Source organism: Gouania willdenowi, chromosome 16 (assembly GCF_900634775.1).
Source record: "Gouania willdenowi chromosome 16, fGouWil2.1, whole genome shotgun sequence".
NCBI lineage: Eukaryota > Metazoa > Chordata > Actinopteri > Blenniiformes > Gobiesocidae > Gouania > Gouania willdenowi.
In genome coordinates this window covers 20,763,191-20,784,709 of record NC_041059.1, presented here as the reverse complement: position 1 = coordinate 20,784,709, position 21,519 = coordinate 20,763,191, and the positions used below count along the sequence as shown (strand labels likewise).

The window sequence follows — 21,519 nt, the reverse complement described above, 5'->3', positions numbered from 1 at the left end:
GCCAAATCTGGTGCTGCAGCTTCATTATTTGTTGACTCAGCATGCTGAAAACACTATCACATGACTTGGATTTTGGTACTGTGCACAAATTGTGTTTGTGTCCTAATATACCCTGAATCTGAATATCTCTAAGTATCTACAAATTAAAAGGCTTTTGTCAGTGGCGTGCCGTGACCACTAGGGCTGGGTAGGCACGTTGCAAATCGAGACCATTAATGACAATTTCATATGTTTCTACTGTCAAGTGTTAATTCAATTCAAATAAACTTTATTTGTATAAAGCAATTTCCAACAAAGTCATCTCAACGCGCTTATCAAAATATAAAATTCATAATAAGAAAGAAAAAACCCAATAAGATCCACATGAACAAGTGTTTAGCCATCTAACAAAATCAACATCATAAACACCATTAAAGAAACATAAACAATTATTTAATATAGCCTCCATACTCTCCAAGAAGATATATCTCATGACACGGCAGCACATCTGTTGTTTGTGTTGGAAACACAGAAACACAGAGAAAATGACAACAACAACAACTCGGAACAGCCTCAGTGAGGAGCATCCACAAAGCCAATACTTCCTTTTGTACCCTTCACTGGAGAAAAGTATGAAACATTTTCTGACCTTACCTTTGCTGAAGATCTGGTAACTCAGGTGTTGGTCTCCCATCTTTTAAAAGCTGTCATTTTTCCTCAAAAAAAAGTTTCTCTATCATCTCTAGTGCTGTCATCCTGCCTGTAGTGTTATCCCGCCCACTAGCTAGAGATTGTAGCAGCAGCGGTCACGTGGCATCTATTCACTAATGTACTGTGAACTTACGTATAGCATTTAGCATAGCACGGTTACGTCCAAAGGCAGCTCTCTACGCTGCCTTTGGTTGTAAATGATTGTCATCTTGGGGACCTGACTGCGCATGCGCAAACACGTAAAAACACACAATGGGAATGGAGGCAGAGGAGCAACTTACCTTTGGGAGGGGGCGTGGCCTCCCTCTGCCTTACAGCGGAGTGAGACTGTGCAGCTGTTCCAGGAAATAGCGCTGTTTAGTAATTTGGGCTATGAAACGCACAAAATGCGGACACTTTCAAACTTATAGGTACTGTAGGCTATTGGAAATGGAAAAATAAATAATTTATAATTACATTATGATTAAAACAAATAATCAAAATATCAATTCACCCTTGGGTAGGCACTGCCTACCTTGCCTACCCTGACGGCACGTCACTGGCTTTTGTAGTTTTTAAAAAAAATAATACTAATTTGACCTAAAGTGATCAGAAATGTTTGAAATCAAATATAGATAAATGTAATTTTTATACATTTATACACAGATAAAAGTAAATTAGCGTTTGCCTCCTTTAGAAAGCAGTGTGAGGAGCATTTAGAGGTAAAGGTCATTTCTCAAGGGCTCATATTTTACCAAAATTTTCAAATTTATTGTAGTCCAGGAGTTACATTTGGTTGAAATTTAAAAAAATCCTATACAATTTTTGCAACCTACACAGGTAATAAACTTTACATTTGAAAATTACATTATTAAATTTTTTTAAAGTTAAATAGCTCGGTAAACAAATGCCTAGGACTCAAAATTAACTTGTTTTGATGCTTACTTTGTATGAAATCATTCTTTGGGACCAATCGGAGGCTTTAATGAGCTGAATCTGGCCCCCGGGCCTCGAGTTTGACACGTGTATTAGATTAAGATCAGGTGTCATGCTTGCATCTAATTTATAAAGCCTGACCGATACAGGATTTTTTACGGCCGATGTGATACCGATACAGTTTTTTTTTGTGTGTGTATTTCTGGAATACAATAGAAAAAATGTAATAGAAAATGAAGTTGCTCAAATGTCAAACAGTAAACAAGGATAAATGTACTGTAATTGTAAACAATGAACTGTATAGCACTTCTCCAAGTGTTGTACATTTGTAAACATTACTTTCACCCATCATGTTTATTTTTGGTCATAAATCTTGCCACAGTTCCCTTGTATACAGTAAACATCTCATGTGTAAACTTATACAGGAAAAGACAAATCTTGTACAATTGTAACTTTTAAACTTTTAATTAAAATAACACCAATGAATTCAATTTAAAAAAATAAAAAGACTAAAAAATTCTAAGCATTCAAGTATAGCTACATGTATAATTTTCTTAAAATGTTCGATACATTTATTTTCTAAAACTGAGAAAATAACCAGCATTCAATGCTGTTTTGGCGCTGTGTATTACGTTTAATCTGGTTTTGATTTGATTGATTTAATTTTATTTCGAACATGAAACAACAACAGTGTATCTCACAATGAGGAAAAAAATAAAAAAAATAATAATGGTATTTAAAAAAAAAAGAAAGAAATATCTCAAACAAGTCAAAGAGGAAACAAATAGTACAGAAATCCTGGTTACTCGGCTATGATGCATGTGATGCATTTGAATGTTGTTTAAGCTTTAATTTTGTGTAGTTTCACAATGTTCATTGATCATTTTAAAATAAAAAAATAATAATTTACTCAGTAACGGTTGGGTGTAGAAATGTAATGAATTACTTTACTTCTTTTAAAAGGTACTTAAGTGCAAGTACAATTACTGATTTAGAAATATACTCAAAAAAGTACAAGAACATATAAAAGTTACAATTACACCTCTGAGGATATGTAACAATAACGATTATTGGTCACAATGACCAAAATAAATACAATTCTATTAACAGTGTTTTTTTTGTTTTTTTTAATTATTATTTGTGTTTAAAAAAAGAAGAAAAAAAAGAGCATAAACATGTAAACAACGGGTCGTCTGAACACGCCCTGAACGCCGCATTAATCAGGCCTCCGTGGGGGCGTGGCTTTGCCTAAAGAGGTGGAGTTGCGCGTGTGTGCTTGTAATCGTGTGCCTGTGTGTGTGTGTATGTAACGTGTGTGTGTGGGTCTTCCTCAGCCACATGAGATGAGCTGCCTGCGCTACGTTGCCGCTGCTGTCTTCACCTTCTCTTCCCTCTTCTCGGTTCTGTTCTGCCCACACCGGTGATGCTGGCCACCGCTTCTGAATCTCAACAGCCCTGAGAGCCGCTCCGTGTCCACGCGGTCACGCTACGTCTGAACTGGTCTGGTTCTGAGGTGAGTGTATACGTTACCGGTCTCATGTCCCCCCCCCCTCCCCTCTCAGTGTGTGTGTATTGGGTAGGGTGGTGTTGGGAGGTGTGGAGGGTAAAAAGTCCGTGAAGCGCTCGCGGAGTTGCAGTAAAGTTTCACGTGGTGGCGCGCGCCTTCCGTACACATGTGCGTAAGCGTTCATCTGGACCCCTTTACTTCCAATTAACCTGACATAGGGTGTGTCTATGACTGTGGCTTCTGGTTTGAAGCTTTTAGGGTGAAAAAACGTCCGCTATTGGCACCTCTCAGGCCTCTTTAGAGTCTTCCTTTGAAAGCTGTAGTTTTAGTTTAATGCCGACGCTGTGCCTCGTTTACAGTTGTTAAACAGCAGTCCACAGCCTCCCAAAGCCTACTTTGTATCCAGTAGCTCCCCTCCCTTCTCCTCCCCTGGGCTCAGCTTGGAGAGTTTCACCAGTCTCGCCTTATCGCCTTATCCTTTTGGCAGCATTTGTTTTGGGGGTGGGGATTTGGTGAAGGGGTCGGGGGACGGAAGCGTTTTCCCATGGACACTCGTGTTGCCTCCGCCTACAAGAGGAGGGAGCAGGTGGGGTACCCAAAGTGCGTTTTGGGGACCCCCAGTGTGTCAAAGGGGTGTGTTTCAGGAGGCCAGATGTAAACAAAGGACCTGATGAAGTGGATCAGTTTTGGAGCAGCCATGCGGAGAGAGATGGAGGCAGTTAATGCAGAGAGGAGAGCAGCAGAATCAATATATCCAGTTAAAATACTCCCACAGAGAGTGTGAGCTCTAGTCTAATCAGAGTGAACTCAAAATGACTTTCACTTTTTCCAAACTTTGGAAACTGATGCACCACGCTGTCTAATCTCCAAACCTCAACATCATTCCAGCATAGTTGGCCCTACACTAACTGGTTCAAGCTTCCAGTTGGCTCCATTTGAGTGGTTTGTAAAGTGTCAAACTCTGACAGAAAATGACAGTGCTTTCAGTCACAAAGGTTATCCACAGGACTCAGGTCTTAATTTGGTCCTTTAAAATGACTATCCTTTCTTTAGTTTGAATCGCTTTCACTCTGGTCTTTGAGTTAGGGTAGAGTTGTCTTCTAAGCCTATGTCGTTCCATCAAAAAATAGCTTTTGTGTGAGGACGCGGAACCACCGCTCGTAGGAATGTTTCAATTATAGATTTTTTGCTGAAATTGTCAACACTAAATTTCCGATATTTACCGATATATAGACTAGGGGTAGACCAATATGGGTTTTTTTTGTGTTTTTAGGTCCGATACCGATTTTTAATTTTTTTCCCCCATCCAGCATTAGCAGATGACCGATACGGACCTGCCGATTTTCCTGAGCGATATTTGGAGCTGATAATACTTTTTTCCCCTCAATTTACATCAAAAAAATTACACAATGATGTAACAAAATGGTACGAACCTCAATTTTTACAAAAAGGAATATTTATTGAAATGAACAAAGGTGAGGTAGAATTGACAACAAGGCAAAAATATTTAACAAATATTAAAAACAGGTGCTGTAAAACAAACAAACAAAAATATTTCTGCTCTCTTTAAATAATGCGAATCGGCAAATGCAGCAGCCCTCATCGGCCGATGTCGATACACGTAAAAAACGCAAAAATCAGCCGACCGATGTATGGGTCTATCACTAATATAGACGGATCCACGGCCCACCAACCTGATTTTAGCTCGCATAATATATCTCTACAAGGAAATAACAGGTTGAACCGACTTGATGTATTCCACAAATAAACATCTGGGCAAAGTAGGAACTCTTATTCAACTTTAGTTATGGAAAAAGTGCCATATACTTTTTTAATTTTGTTGTCTCAAACGACATCACAAAGGTTTTCATTTCCGTATCTATGGAAAAACTGATACCAGTGTTAACCGATATATCACATTTTATGGCTAATATCAGTCCGTGATATTAGTGGGCCGATAATATCGCCCAGCTTTACTTTTTAGCATTAGTGACTGTAATATAAAACACAGAAAAGGTAAATGTGGAAATATTTCCAATAGGTTTATTTGTTTTGTTAGCTTTGTTTATTTTTATTCTTTAAACATAGTGTAAAAACCCATGTAGTAAATTATAGTTTTTTTTTCTTTTCCTCATTGGGGAATATATTTTATGAAGCTAACATTTGTGATATTTGGTGTGTTGTTCAATTCTATACACATTGTATGCCTGCTGATGGTGATTCTATTAGAGAGGAAGGAGGTTGGCCATTATCTAATTTAACCTCATGGTCAAATATCTTGACAAAGCAATTCTTCGAAGGTAGTTGTAATGATACTTGTCATTTGGGCACTTGTCCAAAGCAATGTCTTTATTGGCTACATGTGGTTTCTAGGGAAACTTATATAACCAGCCAAACATAGGACTCTGGGAACAATGAATGTGGGTCTGTGTGTTTAGTAGGCTTCTGAAATGGAAATGAGCAGAATTGGATATTCCCTGAAACAGAATTCGAAACAAAAATTTGTACGCCCCATAAACTCAGCTTTAAGGGTGCAACGATTAGTCGACATTGTCGACAAAAATTGATAACCGACTTAGTCTCTTGACACAAACTCTCCACTAATAACCACGGTGGATTCCTTCTGAGAGTTCGGCCCCTTACGTCGATGGCTAGCGGCTTTCCAATAATGCTGCCAACTCGGGATGTAACGATTAATCGTAAGAACAGTTAAGAATTGATTCATAGGTATCACGGTTGATATTGATTTTCTGAAATTGAATCGCAAGTACTTTTTTTAAACAGCAGATAGCGCTATTCAGAAATGTTGGCGGTGGGAGGAATCTGCTACTACTTTCTATCTGGCCGCCTTATGCTCTTAAACATGTTCAAAAATGATTCTTTACCCCTTCAGCACCAAAAGAATATCTGTAATATTACGTGAATATCTGTAAAAGTCACGTTTTTCTATTAGCTCTGTCTGCTAGCATAGCATCTCTTCTTCACTGCACAGAATAGCTGCATCCCAACCGACCACTGGGTTACCAGCGCCCTCTGCTGGTCCAAACAAATATCTAACGTAAATACAATGCAGACTGTTTTTTTTTAAAGTCCAATTGTTAAGGCACAAAATACATTTTCAGTTGCACTTTTTTTTTTTTTTTTTTTTAAAGAACTATTATGCAGTTTTGCATTGTTTACTATAGAACCAGATTTTAAATTAATAGGCTTCTTCTTCATTTGTATTATTCCTTTATTTATTTCATTAAAGATTTATTTTTAGTTAAATTGCATTGTTCTGAATAGTTTAACAAGGGATTCTTTTGACAATGAAAAATAAAAGGAAAATGGTACAGTATTTTCTAGTTTTTTCCCCAAAAAAATATTTTTCAATCATTATTTGTCTACAGTCCCAATTTGTAAAATAAATCGTGAGAGAACTGTATCGTGAACCCAGTATCGTGAATCGAATCGTATCGGGAGTTGAGTGAATCGTTACTCCCTACTGCCAACGTAATCCACGCCCTCCACGGAAAGCATTGACAGACACACACCCTCACAGGAATTCATCGTGTATCCGGCTGCAAACGTTTCATCCATTTCTTTTTGGTTTTTGAACGCTTCATCACTCATTAGCATTAAAAACTTAAAGTGAATATTAGTTTTTTTCACAAATACTGCCCTATTCTCCTTTAAGCATTGTCCCCAGAAACAAGGATAACAATTATATTTAAATAATCACTATTTGTATTGTGAAATGTCTTAACAACAGAAATATTTGCCTGATCAAAAACTTATATGAACACACCTGCATTCATTTCTCACCTCTTTCCACTGACACTTAAAGATGATGTAATTCTGTAAAGTGCACTGGCTTGAATTTCCTATTGTTTAGTGTTACTCCAAAGTTTAAAAGCCCATGTTAGAGGTAACAATGTTGCCTTTATTGTTGAGGTAACATAACACCCAAGGTTTTAGTGGGTACATGTAATGTCGTGATGATTCAATATCACTCAATCACAGAAGGCCCACATTCTTTTTGTTTTCACCACCTCTACAGCGTCTCCCTTCACTGAGCTCCGTCTGAGATGGAATCGACTGATTATCAAAACAAACCATGGCTAGTTGGGGATTTGCTCGGTAGACCATATATTTCTTGACAAAAGCTCTATCTCCAAGTACAGCAATATGAAAAGAAAAACTACAGTTTATACCATTATTGGGCAAAAATTGTAATTCAAGAAGTTGGATGGAACATAAAGCAAAACAAAATACACAAAATAACTCATAAAACACAAATCAACAGGAAAATGCACAAAGTACACACAAAGAGAGGCACAGCAACACTTAAACAAACAAGATGACTATGGAAACACAGACATCCACAAATTACAGAATAGCTCCAAAGACACACAAACTGTCAACAAAATGACAGGAAAATACAGAAAACGACAATAAAAATACAAAAAGCGACCCAAAAAATGCACAAATCGACTGCTAAAATACAGAAAATGACAAAAAAAAAATACAGTCACAGAGTTGCCCATCCCTGGTTTATACTTTCTCATGAAACCGGAGGGCCTTTTGTATTTGAATTCATTATTGTTGATTGAGTTGCCTTGCTTTTCCATGAAGAAAGTATCCATGGAATGGTTAAGACTGTGCCGTGAGACAACAGATTCATCTAATGCCCCACCTGGAATCACCCTTAGAGCCAACATATTCTCAACCGTCAGCGCTCCCAAGCCTGATCCATTCATCTATGCTATTGCATAAGACCAACTCTCCCAAGCAGCCAAATGAAATCCTCATCCAATTAGGCACTGTCCACATTTCTAAAAGGCTTTTCTCTCATAGACAGACTGGTGCTATTCAGACTCCCCTGGCATGACATCAGGCCCTCTCTTATAGCCCCACTTTACGCTGCTGCTCCCAAATAATGAAAGCTGCCAATTAATGACTAATCAACATGTGCAACAAGCACATCCAGTGAGGAGTGACTACCATCTAATCTGCTGATTAAAATAGAGACAGGGATGCACTGTTCAGTTATGTATTCACCTTTCTGTTGCATACAGCAGAAACAACCAGCTAGCTTAGACAGTTTTTACTGGGCAAGACAAATTATGGATTCCTTGAATAATTAATATGGTTTTAATGGATTAGAATTAATTTTTCCAAGAAGTTCATATAATTCTATTCAGTTTGATTTATGTCTGTGGAGAATAAGAGTAGAGCGTGAATATATACCGCCAATGGCAAGGTTGATAACTCAGTGTTGAGCTAAATATTTGTCACTTAGGTGTTTGGCTCGTTTTAAACATGCTTTAGAATTGACCTCCCCCAGACACAGAGTTGGAGCTGTGCCATTTCTAGAATTAAGACGCTGTTTTACACTTTTGACTGGGGCACAGCAGCATGATGGGAGGAGTTGGTTTGGGGCGGAGTTAATGGGACTGAGGGTAGATGATGGGTAATAGAGGGGTGTGGGGGTTGTAGCTGCTGCTACATTATTTGTGGCTTGGGTTAATAGTGGGAGCAAGGTTTTATTTGACAGTGTGTACATGGCATTAGAAATTTAGAAAAATATACTGTGTGTATATATATATATATATATATATATATATCTTTGTTTTTTTTTTACCAATTCTTTTTATAATGTTTAAAATCTAAAGAGATATGTTTATGAAGAAGAAAGCCGGCCAGAGGTGCATTTTCAAAATTATAGTCAAATGCTACACTTTCAAAGGTTTCCTCACTCATTTTAGATCACTGAAAATGTGTAACATATATCTTCATAGGTTTAGTGCAATGAATGATGGGGTGACCTGATGCTCTATAGCAGCCAGTATTTGTTGGTGCATCAGGCCTGCACTGTAGCGTTAAGGAACCTGCAGAAGCAGTTGAGTGCTATGTTAGATGTCCCATGCATGCTTCTACATTTTGGTTCCTCAACACAGTGTGACCTCTTGTGTTCAAACACTAACATTTTCTAAATGTTGCACTTTTAATCATGTAAAGCCACATTGAATTGCCTTTTGTATGAAATGCGTCTAATGCAAATAAATGTGCAGAAAACAATTGTATGTATGAGGCTACGCAAATTTGAGTTAGTCTGTTAGCACCAGGGATGTCCCGATACAACTTTTTCACTTCCGATAGGATACCGTTATTGCAGTTTTGCGTATCAGCCAAAACCGATATTGATTCAATACGATATCAGCAAGAATCATACATACTTCTCTAGTTAGCACAGGTAGGCCTGTGAGTGCACGTGCATGTTTGTGTGACTGTGAGCATCTGGGTTGGCTACACACGCACAGCTTACAGAAATAATCTCCCATTCCTCACATTTTTCAAAGCCATCCACTGTATCCCGGTATGCCGCTTCACGAGGTTAAAGTTCACATTATCGCATGTGTTTTTTCACTTCAAGCCCTTAAGGAAAGAATGTGCTCCCTGTGTTCCAAAGATGACTGAAGCAAGCTGAGCAGCCTCCTGGTAAACTGTGTCTGCTCTAATCAGCTGAGGCCAAGTTTGGTGGCACATTTCAAAATTCTTAACTCAAAACATTGACATCTTACCGTATAGATATAGTACTAAAAGTGTATACTGTTCTTATCAACATGAGTGTACAACACTGTATGGAGTATTTATATATTTGTGATGTCATCTAGACCAGGGGTCACCAACCTTTCTGAAACTGATAGTCCGAAGGGCACTTCTTCATTACTAAATGTTCACGGTTTCACTTTAATTAGAGGGTCAGGTAATATAGGAGGTTAACAGTAATTGTTTAATTTTCATTACATTTCATATACAATTATCATCTTGCTATCTTTACTAGCTACTAACAAACTTCTAACTAATTGTACAACATGTAATATTTGTAAAATGTAACAATTATGTCATATTTTAAGAAAATCCACCTTGCATTTTTAAAAATATATCGTTGTCATATTATACTGTATGTAACATACCACAACCCATACACCAAATCTGCAACACTTAAAAACGTTTCTCATAATGTTTCAGTTAAAATAAACATTTAAAGATGGGTAATTTAATACTAAAACTTTAGTATGTAACTCTTCTAAATGCTATCTACATCAATTTGAATCGTGGAAAATAAATCATATTTTAGATGGAGCTCATTGGTGACCAGAGCTCCTGAGGGCCTCTCACATGGTCCATGTGGGCTACCTGGTGCCTGCGGACACTAGGGGGTGGGAACCTCACGATACGATACGCGATACACAGCTCGTGACATGACGATGCTGCGATTCTCAATGTATTGGTCAGAAATCAATCTACGATAATCAATGACATAACAAGAAATAAAAAAAAGATCAACTGAAAAAATACAATTTTTATTCAATATCTCTGAAATACAATAAATTGTAAGTGTCCTATGAACAGTGACACCATTATAGTGCAATATTCCACAATATATTGGTTCTTTCAACAGTGACAAAATTTCTGTGAAGACGTACCTGCATATTTTAGTGAAAAAGCAGAAAAGGTTTTGAAAATAATAAAACAAATCTTCATCAAATTTAAAAAAAAAAAAAAATTAAAAAAAAAAAAAATTGATACTTAGCGCGAGCGTATCGATAATCGATCACGCAGGAAAAAAATGTTGCGATATATCGGATACTCCTATTTTTTTGTGAAGGGGTAGATGTGTATAAGCTTTTGCTTCAAACTACACCCCTTCGGCTGAAGAGTTAGACAATTAAGTGTTGGTTGCTCTATTTTTATTTTTTTTTTGTCTGAAGACTGCCGAAATAAATTCAAGAATGTGCAATTCAACAATTGGTTATCAAGCAAATTCCCAATGACTAATACCAGCAAAATGAGACTGAGAAAAAAAAATACACCTTCAGCAGATTCCTTATTATCCCTTAGTTATTTGCAGAGATGGGACAGATTTTAGATTTTTAAAATGCCTAATAACAGCTTCTCCTTCTGAAGTCCTCTGAATAACATTCTCACTCATGCAGGTTGGAGCAAAAATCACTTGAATTAATCCAGGTGCTGTACCTCAAAGTTCCCTTTTCTACTACAAAGATAACAGCAATATCAAGGTTAAAGATGTTAGGTTTTACTACACTGTTCAAGTGGAAGGAATTGAATCAAAGCACTTGCAGCAGGTCTGATCCCCCTCACTGGAATGGCTTTGATTGTGTCAGGGTGCAATTAAACACGTGTGTGTTTGGTCATATCAGTCACAGAGAGTCAGAGGGGCACGTATGACTGCTTTGAAACCAGGTATTTTAAGTCTACTTGGAACGCCTGATCTTTTTCCCATGTTGAATCACGCAGGCCTGAAATAGACTGACCTACTCAGTAGGAAGATGAGTGTATCTTTAAATCTGTCAGATTAAATGTTTAGTTTTTGGTCCTTACAACATTACTGTTTTGAATAAAGTTTAGGCTCCCACAAGGTCCAACCACCTGACTTTCTTTTATCTAGGGTTAACACAGGTAGTTGAATGATGCAATGTCTGTTTAGTAACTTTCTGACTTGAGGAAAGGATAAACTGTGTTCAACTACACACAAATAGTCTGGCCTTAATGAGGGACTCCTGGAAGGGCTGGGGCTGATGTTAATTTGGTTTGTTTTTGTTGTAAACTGTTTGTCTGTGGCTAATGTGTAAATGACAAGTTGTCCTTGCATGCCAACTGGCTGGGCTGCATAGATGGTCTGACACACTGGCGCGAGGGCACAAGTAAGTCCTTGATAGTGGTGCCAGGCTCTTTGTTTGGATGCGTTCATGTTTGCCCATTAGTCGCCGGATGAAGATAAAGGATACACAAAAAAAAATTATTTTCAGTTCTCAAAACTATTTGGAAGGGAACAAGGGTCCTCATTTGACACAGTTTCAATTTGACTTCTGAGTGGGAGGTGAGACAAAAATGGACTTTGATAAGATTGTGAACAAGTGGCAATGTTGATTTTAAGATGATTTGATGTGTTAGACTTACCATTGTACAATCAAAATATCTTTTCACATATTGTGGCAAATTATCAGTCAACAAGTCAATCCATGTCAAACGTGACAAAGGCTAGTTTTTTATTTACTATTGAAATGAGGACAAATAAAACAAATCTCCATACTTACAAACTTCACCATTAAGCGATGCGGCACTTGGGCAGATATTTATTATAGCTTTTTTAAAGTGCAGTCTTTGGGAAAAAGCTTCTAGCTAGAAAACACATCCTGAAAACCCAACTTTTTTATATGTAGAAGTTTGTCCTGCATGCATCCGTGTGTAATGTGTGGTGAAGCTCTGTCTTAGGTCATAAGTAAACAGCTAACTTCACAACTAAATCCATTCAAATACCCTGAAAAGGTCTAAAATAAGTCCCTGCACACCTATGCACCACCACACGTGCAGCATACTGTATGCCAACACACACATAGCCACCTGCAGTACATGTATGCATGCAGAACATGTAAAAGCAGAAATACACGCATGTAAACACAGAATGACCGCAAGGGCAGCCAGCTCTGAACCACTAATGCAAACATAGGATATTAATAGCCATCTGAAAAATGGTGGGGTTTATTTTTAAGATACACACAAGAGGTCGTGAACTACTGAATAAAAGACCATCATAGTTGTGAGCCAGGCTGCTTGAGTCCAAATATAACTGTAGTCTAACTTCAGACCTGGATTTGTGCCTGGACGTTATTTTAGGGCGACTGTTTATAGGTGGCAGTGGTGCCAAGAGGTTAGTAGGATACCGTCTTTCAGAAGTTCAAATACACAGCAACCCATGTTGTTGAATTTATGGGTATATTGGATAATGAAAAGGAACACTGCTTTAAATGGAAGAAAAATATTTGAATTTTAACAAAGTCCAACATTTTTCTCATGTAAAACAGGTATGAGAACATTGTTGTCTTGGATATTCTGATGAGAATATGTAACATGTTAAGACTTGCAAAGGCACCCAAGCATTCCATTGGTGCAGAATTTAATTGAGCTAAATTCTGTTTTAGTCTAAAATAATGCTGCTCCAGTAGCCCAAAGGATAAATCTGAAGAAATCATGTCTCATGCAAAACCCCTTTTACTCTCACCAAAGTTCCAGGTGTTTTGTGTCGCATGGATTTGACATCCACCCACAGCTCTTTTCTTGTCTAGCTTGCCGTGTTACTGTGGAACTATGGGTTCAGAAGCCCTGGGTGTTTTTCTGTCTTCTCAGAAGCTAACTTCTTCTTTCCTTTGTCCTCCTACTGTCAGCGCCTTTTCTCTTGAACTGTTTTGTACTTTGTAGTTCTTCTTATAATCATCATTTGTCTTTTTAATTTCCTGCCTTTCGCCCACAGGTTCTGCTCAGTCTGCTTCTGGTTGAAAGAGAACCTTCTAAACGGAAAGCACAAAAGCCCGAGGAAAAACCAAGCATGGCAGTGGCTGGATGCCCTGATTATTTCCTGCATCATCCAAACTATCAGGTAAATGCAAAAGTGTGTTTTTTGTCAAAGTATTTTAGAATTTTGTTTAGGATGTATGTCGTTTGGATATCGGGTATTCCAAACATGCTTCCATTATGTTATAAAAGGTTAATGTTGTTACCTCCTAATTTAAACAATAAGGTTTTTATACACATTTTCAAGCTAGTTCTTGGCATCAGTTCCTGAAGAATGTTCATTGCAAAGACTTTCTGAAGATTCATAAGAAAACGGGTTCATGATTGGCCTTATGAGAAGCTTTTCCTCTGGCTCTCAGTTCAAAGGTCGTCTTAAGACTTTAGAGACAGAAAGCACAGATGTACAAAGTGAATTTGTATGTGTAATTAAGCATGTGCTTTGGTTTGTAGTAAGAATTATGGTTAGCCAAGTATAACAAGGGTAAAAAGCACTCAATGAAAGTATTGGATAAAAGAGAGAGCGTCAGTATATAAAAAAGGAATGCCTACATTAAAAATGAGCTCAGTGTAGATGAGAAAGTTTGTGAGTTGATAGATCTTCAAAGGGTTGTGGGCCAGAGGAAGCATTTCTTATTTCTCTTCATGATCTACAAGGAAATTATGAATTAAACTTAGTAAATAATGAATGGCTATCAATTGAGTTTTGTCAAATGTTATACTGTATGTTAATAATGTGAAGCCAGACCCAATCAGGTTGACTTCTTTTGGTAAATTGTTTATTAAAGACCAGAACTGAAAGATAGTTAAACAAATGTGTGTATTACCATTTTAAGTAGACCTATTTTCTACTACTGTGAAGAAAGGACATGCTCAAGAAAGATGTTTTCATCACTAATAGTAAAAAGCAGTGTTAGACAACCAGTGGGTCTTATTAAAGAACAGGTTCCCAGCTTTTCAACACGCCTAGGATATCAATGACTTTTCTGCCTTCTAAACATGTAGCAAGTCAACGTGTTTTTCCCTTAATTGTAGTTCAATCTCCAGACCTTTCCATCTGTTCTGTTTTCAGTATCGTAACCTTGTCTATCGCCTTCCAGTGACCGCTTTTAAAAGGCTGAACCCACAACCTCTTGTCTCCCATTTCAAGCTTCTTTCAACTACATGAATTTCAAAGTAACCTTGTATTCTCCTTGTCAAACTTTGGCGTTTTTATAAACCCTTTTGTCCCCTCTTAAGAATCTGAGCAACAGGCGTGTGCAACTGCGTGTACGTGATGGTGCTTTTGTTGTTGTGTGTAAGCGATCAAGTGTGAGTGAGATTGAGAAGTGGGGTCAGAAAGCAATTACACCCAATAAGCAGATCAAATTGCAGAACTCGCCACTTTTCTGTGAAAACCATAAACCTTCCTTCAACCAAATGCAGAATAAGTCAATGAAATGGCTAAAAATTATACTAAACAGTTTTTATAGTGTTGACATTCTGTCAAATGTCGATAGAGGAATCAGACGCTGTCTGGTTTTTGTTTGTGGACATCTAGGTGCACATAACATAGTCCTTTAGTATGTGTGTGGGTCTGTGTGTACGAGTGTGTGTGTCTATTATATCCAAACACGCAAGTAAAAAGTCGTATCCAGTTCATGCCATAAAGACTCTCGCTCACTTGAGCACAACCATGACCATCCTGCCCTGAAAAGACACACAATTCAACTTTGTACTGTACCATCCCACTAACCAAACAGTCTTTGATGAGTGGATAGGAATCGGTCACACTCTGGTAACGGACCTCCCCACATAGTCCAAGGATGGCTGTATCTGCTTTAACACAAAAACAAACAGTGATGCTGTGGTTACTTTTTATATATGTATATTATATATGTTTCAGTTAGTCCCATTACCAGCTGAAATGTCCTGTTCTGTCCATAAAGACAGCTGGAATTCAAGACAATGCAAAGACGGAACAATGCCATGTAATGATTGGTTGCAGCTGGGGCCGTTGGTATAGAAGAGGGGCGAGAGGGTGGAGGTGGACAGAGCCATATACTGATGTTGTGCATCCACTTAGATTCAGTTTGGACTACCAGTATGATGATGGTTCTTTACGGCTGAGGACTAAATGTTAAGACTTAATGACTATGTACTAAGAGTCACTACAGGAGAGATTTTTATTTGATCTGATGCATGGAGACAGAGTGGAATTCTTCGCCAAGCTTTATCCACGCAGTGAGTTGTTTTGTTCAACTGTTTGATTTATATAAAATGCAACAAATTGAGATTTTATAAATAAGCTAATAAAAACTAATGCTGTAATACATATATGCTATATATTTATATATAATATCCTCGGGAAATGTTTGAATTAATAAAATGCAATTTCCTGATGTATCACAATTCTGACACAATGCATTTAATTTGTCTCGGTTATTGGAGTATTTAGTTTGACTAACTAAATTCTAATTTAGTCTAATTTAGTCTAAGTCTAATTAACTAAAAGTTATTCTACTAAATCGCATGCACAGTTGAAATACCTATATTAAATGTAGAACGGCAGTCAGGTAATCACTATTTTTATTATTTAAAGTTAGGCATTAGTCATACAATGGGAACATCGTCTGCCTCTGCTGTAAATGAGGCAGAAAAAGCAACAGCTTTTGTATTATAGTAGAGCGTCAGAGGATGTCCGCTGTATAGAAAGACATTCAGTAGTGCTGTTGTTCTGTACATAGTGGTCCGCCAGAGTACGTTCTGTTCCCAGTTTGGCTGTCCTCCGTGTGATGCCAGCACATACACACACTAGCTCGCACACGCATGCACACACACGATCAAAACACCACGCCACAAATGATAAACAGTTGCTGGTACCAGGAGGAAATAACAGTAAAGTATGTTTATGCATTTGTAAGTATAGTTACGTCTCATCTGTGATACCTCTGATGGAACAGATTTGCATTAAGTGGAATGTGCTGAGGCTGCATTGTGTAGGTTAAACCAGGACATCACAGGCAAAGTGTTGTTGTTGTTAATGCTTATCATCAATGTTAACATGCACACCTGACCCATTTCACACACTATTCACAGGATGTGGCACTACTCTCTTACTGGCCATGTTGAAAACATTTTTGTCCTTAAACAAAATCATACATTGATCATATTCATTTTAAAGACTAGAAATAATATTTCCGAAAAAGTTATACCTATTATATTTTATCATTTACATTTTTTATATTTTTTTGCTTCCCTCTTCTTCAGCCGGACAATATTGATCGATCTTCTAGTCACCGTCAGACTGATCTCATTGGGCAGAACTTCGAGCCATCAGTGAATCAGAGTTCTCCAAACCATCAAGGTAGGTTGACAAATCTGCCTTTGTATTTATGTTTATATATTAATCTGCATAACTGTTTCTAAACCACATCAAATTAAATGTTGTTACAAATTAATAATTGCTTGTAGCATACAGGAACACACTGTTTGCATGTATTTAAAATGTATGATATTTGTTGTGTTTATAAATGGTTATTGAAAAGCTACAGAAGGGCTGTGCAATTAATTGAAATTGTGATTATTACACCCAACAATTACAAAAATAAAATAATCGAGAAAATAATGATTATTTAAATTTTTTATTTTTATTTTTCCATATGTTTTATTGGGAACACATTGGGTTTGATGATGAAGACGCATCACATGCAAGAACTGATTTGTTTTGTGCAAACGTTACCATACTTGATTTTGGGGTTTGAAGGATTTTAATCATGGTTAAATAATATATTTTACATTGTTTTGTGCAAAAAATAAACAACTTTTTGGTTGACAAATAATCAATTATGGCTAAAATAATATTTATTATTATTTTTCCTATAATCGAGCAGCCCTAAGCTACAGGTATCATTGGAATCAAGTCCTGCCATAATGAATGACTGCCTGGTGGTCTTGCTTCAGTGCACTATGGAGGGGATCCTGAGGTTTATCCTTCTCTCCTCATTCTGGGGCGGGTTAAGGGCTATGGTTATATATTCGGGTCTCTTTTGCTGTAAACATTTCAGCTGTTCAAAAAGTGATCTGCATGGACGCAGGGTGCCATTATAATTATGTCGTCTATTTAATTGTGCAGTACGGATTTCATCCATGACAATCGGAGCATGAGATTTAAGCACAATATTGGCTCAGCATGGGAGGTGAGGGAGCAGAGCCTGCTCAACCTGTGAATCAGATTGCATGGTCTTGTCATGGGAAGTAAATAGAGCAGAAATCACATTGTCATTTTTCAGGATCTGCCATAAGGGTGGAACTCAAGAGAGTCAGGGAATCCAATAAATTTAAATAATTTTGATAGGGCTAGGGTCTTATTTACTTTCTATGACAAAAATTGTTAGGAGGGATTTAAAGTTTTTGTTTTTTTAAACAGTTTATTGTCCCACGCAAATTATCATTTTTAAAAGCTAAAATTGGTATGCTTAATTTTATTTGAACTTGAACTTTTTTTTTTAATATATAATTGCTACATTTGTTACATACTGTACTCCTCCACTATGCAGTTTCATCTCACAAGCTGCAGCTGACGTGCGCACCGCGGCACACAAGAAAAGGAGTGGACAACAAGGATAAAATATAATTTCATGTAACACATTTTATCCTGTCTAAAACTTACTAGAAATGCTGAAGGTCAATCTTTAGTGTGCATGTGTAGCTTGGAGGAGGTGTGCGTGTAGCAGTGCTATGATGGACAGGGTTGGGTCCGCCTCATCTGACATAACGCACGTAGACACCTTGACTGGCTTCATTACCTGGATAAGTTTATTCAATATCCCATCCAGGGTTCGTTGGTCTGCTGCTGGGTGTCTTTTCTTGCTTTAAGCAGTAATGCTCGCTGTGTTATACAATACGCTACTTGTCCGGAGCAGAGTTTAATACAGCTTTGGTTATGTCTAAATCTGTTTGCCATGGAATTGATCAAAAGTATGTCCATACTTTTGATTTAAGTCGTGCAGGTATAATCACGGTTGTTGGTTTGTTTGCTTAAGGGAAGTCCCAGCTGCTGTAAGTCTTCTTCATGCTGCAAGTTTTCTTCGTGTTTGCACTCACTTGTTGGTGCATTACAGCCACTCAGTGGTCTCCCACGAAAATGTGAAAAATACATTTACAAGAACATTGATACTGGGAAGCAGAATCGATTAAAATCGGCACCCAAAAAATTACTATAAATTGTAAAAAAAAAAGAAAAGAAAATTCCTACCCTTACTAGATGGTTTTGCCTGCTGAAAAATCAGCTGATATGACATAAAAGAAGCTACTTCTAGTCTGGAAAATATGGTACTCATCTCCATTTTAGTAAGCTGTACATTTTTTTTTAACTCAATTCAGAGATGAAATACAGACTTCAGTGAGTATCTCACCAACAAGTATTTGTTTCTGTAGCTAATTTCATCCCCTAAGCTACCTACCACAAAGTGTTAAATAAAACACTGAATTTAATTCCAAACTGGCACAGTTTTCAGTCTGATTGTGTGGGTAAACCCGTGCCTTTCTTAAACATCTATTACCACTTAAGTGAAAGAGTTTCATATTCTTGCATACAGTATGTCATATTCTGTAACAACTGTAATGTATCTTCTCAAGTGTTACCTTTGGCACCAAATTTTGATTCAATTTGGTTTTTGTTTTAGCTTTATACCAAGTCATTTTTTTAGGCCGGGCTACCGGACTCAAAACGCCACTCACTTTGTTCTTTTTCTTGTTATTTTTGTTGTTGTGTACACTAGTTAAAATAGCTACTCCTCTGTTATTCGTGAACGGATCGTTCTGAAATTTGGTAGGTATATTCTATGGATGTGTACGCATATCCACTCGGAGCCCCAAAAGAAAAAAACACAAAAGTCGATTTCTCATTTATTTGCGAGTCAACTATTACGACAGTTGGTGGTTCCGAATCATTGGCACATACCATTATGTAAATGGGGCCTATTACCCCGTACATGTCACAAGGGCGCCAGGCTATTTTCAAATGACTACTCCATTAGATTGGAATGCAGTTGGGTATGAATATGATGAGACGCTCAGAGCCCTTTTTTTGGAATGGGGCCCACGCCCCATTTCTGGTAATTTCCAAATTTATGGGAACATAGACGTGTGATATATCAATTCAAAGGTAATTCAACGTAGATTAAGATTTTACATCGCATAATTTGACCGTAGTTCATTTGAACTTGTTTAGCTCTTCTTTTTTTTTTGCATCAGGTAAGAAAATATTTATTACAAACTATGTTGAAAATTATAAATCACCAATATTAACATTGATTTAAACCAGCTTGTATAGCAGTTTAATTATGGAGGTTTTTTACGGGTTAACATGGGTGGGACCATTCTTTCTGGGTGTGAGAGTTATTTTACTGCTAGGCAACAAATCCCATCAATGGCACCTATGTAGTGCAGTAGTTTGTTTGCATGGCCCTGTAGTGGTGAACTGGGGACTGTCTCATAGCTGAATATGGTGTTTTCACAAAGTGCAACATACCATAAACAAGTAACGCATTATATCAACATGCATGAGGATACATAGTATGAATACATAGCTGAGTTAGGACACGGTATATCAAAACGTCGCCCTACTATGTCATGACATATTCAGCATTACAGATGAAATCAGCATTTTATCCTTTGTGCAAACATGTCAAGGTCAACAAGTTGATGTTAAAGATGGAATTGGGCCGTATTGATCCTTAAAATGTAGGTTGAGTATGACTAGTTCCCTTTTCTTCATCTACATTATCTTTCTGTGATGCTATTAAAACTTTCCCTTAAATAAGCTTTATGCTACTATCTCCACTTTTTATTTTTTTCCTACATGTCCGTCTCTCTCCCACTCTTCTTGTTTCCCTTTGACACACCCACATTCTTCCTCCCAGTCAGGAGGTGTACTTCTACTCCTACCTCTACTTGTGCATGTTTAATCATACTTATACTTATACACATACTTTAACTTGTTCTTTTACTTGTGCTTGTGTACTTCTACTCATATCTTTACTTGTGCACATTTAATCATACTTATACTCTTACTTGTCCACATACTTTGACATGTTCTTGTACTTGTGTACGTCTACTCATACCTGTACTTGTACTCTTACCGGTACTGGTGCATGTGTACTTGTCCTTATACTTGTATTTGTGTGCGTGTACTTCTACTTGTACGTGTGTACTCATAGTCCTACTAGTACTCATACTCGTGTGTACGTACCTGTACTTATACTTCTACCTGTACTTGAGTGCATGTACTTGTTCTATCACTTGTGTGTGTAGACAGTAGACACATTTTTTGCTTGAGCCAAACAAAAATAATGACGTCCTTCAGAAGAATAAATAACCCGCTAAGCAAAAATGGCAACTTATACAAGGAAGTGTGCGGTCTTTTTAGCTTTCTAGTATGTGAATAATTTCTTCAATACATCCATAAGAAATACCATTATATTTTAGTTTTCTGCATATTGCTTTGCTGTACTTGTTTCCCCCCTTCTTCAGACAAGTTTGCACCTATGTGCACCCTGTGGCATGCAGGGGTTTAGTTCTCCAGGCTATTTATATGTACCTGCTCCATCTTACCTGTCACTATAAATACCTCCAGATTAACCATTTGTGTATCACAGGCACCTAACACGTTTTTCAAAGGTAAGAATGAGATACTAGCCGTGATCCGACCTGGTACACAGATATTTAGTGTTTGGTTATTCTAAGATTTAATCTAAAAAAAAATAAAATAAATATGGTACATGCTTATTGAAAGCTTAAAATGTTGATCCTGTTTGTAACTGTAACTTGACTGTGCCCCTGATGGTGTGACACTCCATCGGGGGCACAGTCTAACTGTCCTAACAGGAGTGACTTATTCAGACAGCAAAGGCACTCAGAATTATGCTTTTTGTATCAGGTAGAGCAAGAGCTACGAGGCTCTAATAAGAACAATAGATGCAGTTGCCACTGAAACAATAAAAAAAGAAATCTAGATTCTGCAATTTGTAAAAAAAAAAAAAAAAAAAAATAGAATAGCCAAGTATTAT

At 37.4% G+C, this 21,519-nt stretch overlaps 1 protein-coding gene across 2 annotated transcripts in view; it reads left to right on the top strand.

Annotated features, from left to right (window-relative positions):
• Positions 1 to 2,901: 2,901 nt before the first annotated feature.
• Positions 2,902 to 21,519, top strand: part of grb10b (growth factor receptor-bound protein 10b) — a 54,497-nt gene continuing 35,879 nt past the window's right edge. For both annotated transcript variants that reach the window (XM_028470265.1, XM_028470264.1), the window contains exons 1-3: positions 2,902 to 3,118; positions 13,431 to 13,556; positions 16,718 to 16,814. In XM_028470265.1, coding sequence (XP_028326066.1) covers positions 13,506 to 13,556; positions 16,718 to 16,814 — 148 coding nt within the window. In that variant the 5' untranslated portion in view covers positions 2,902 to 3,118; positions 13,431 to 13,505. The remainder of the gene's footprint in view (positions 3,119 to 13,430; positions 13,557 to 16,717; positions 16,815 to 21,519) is intronic.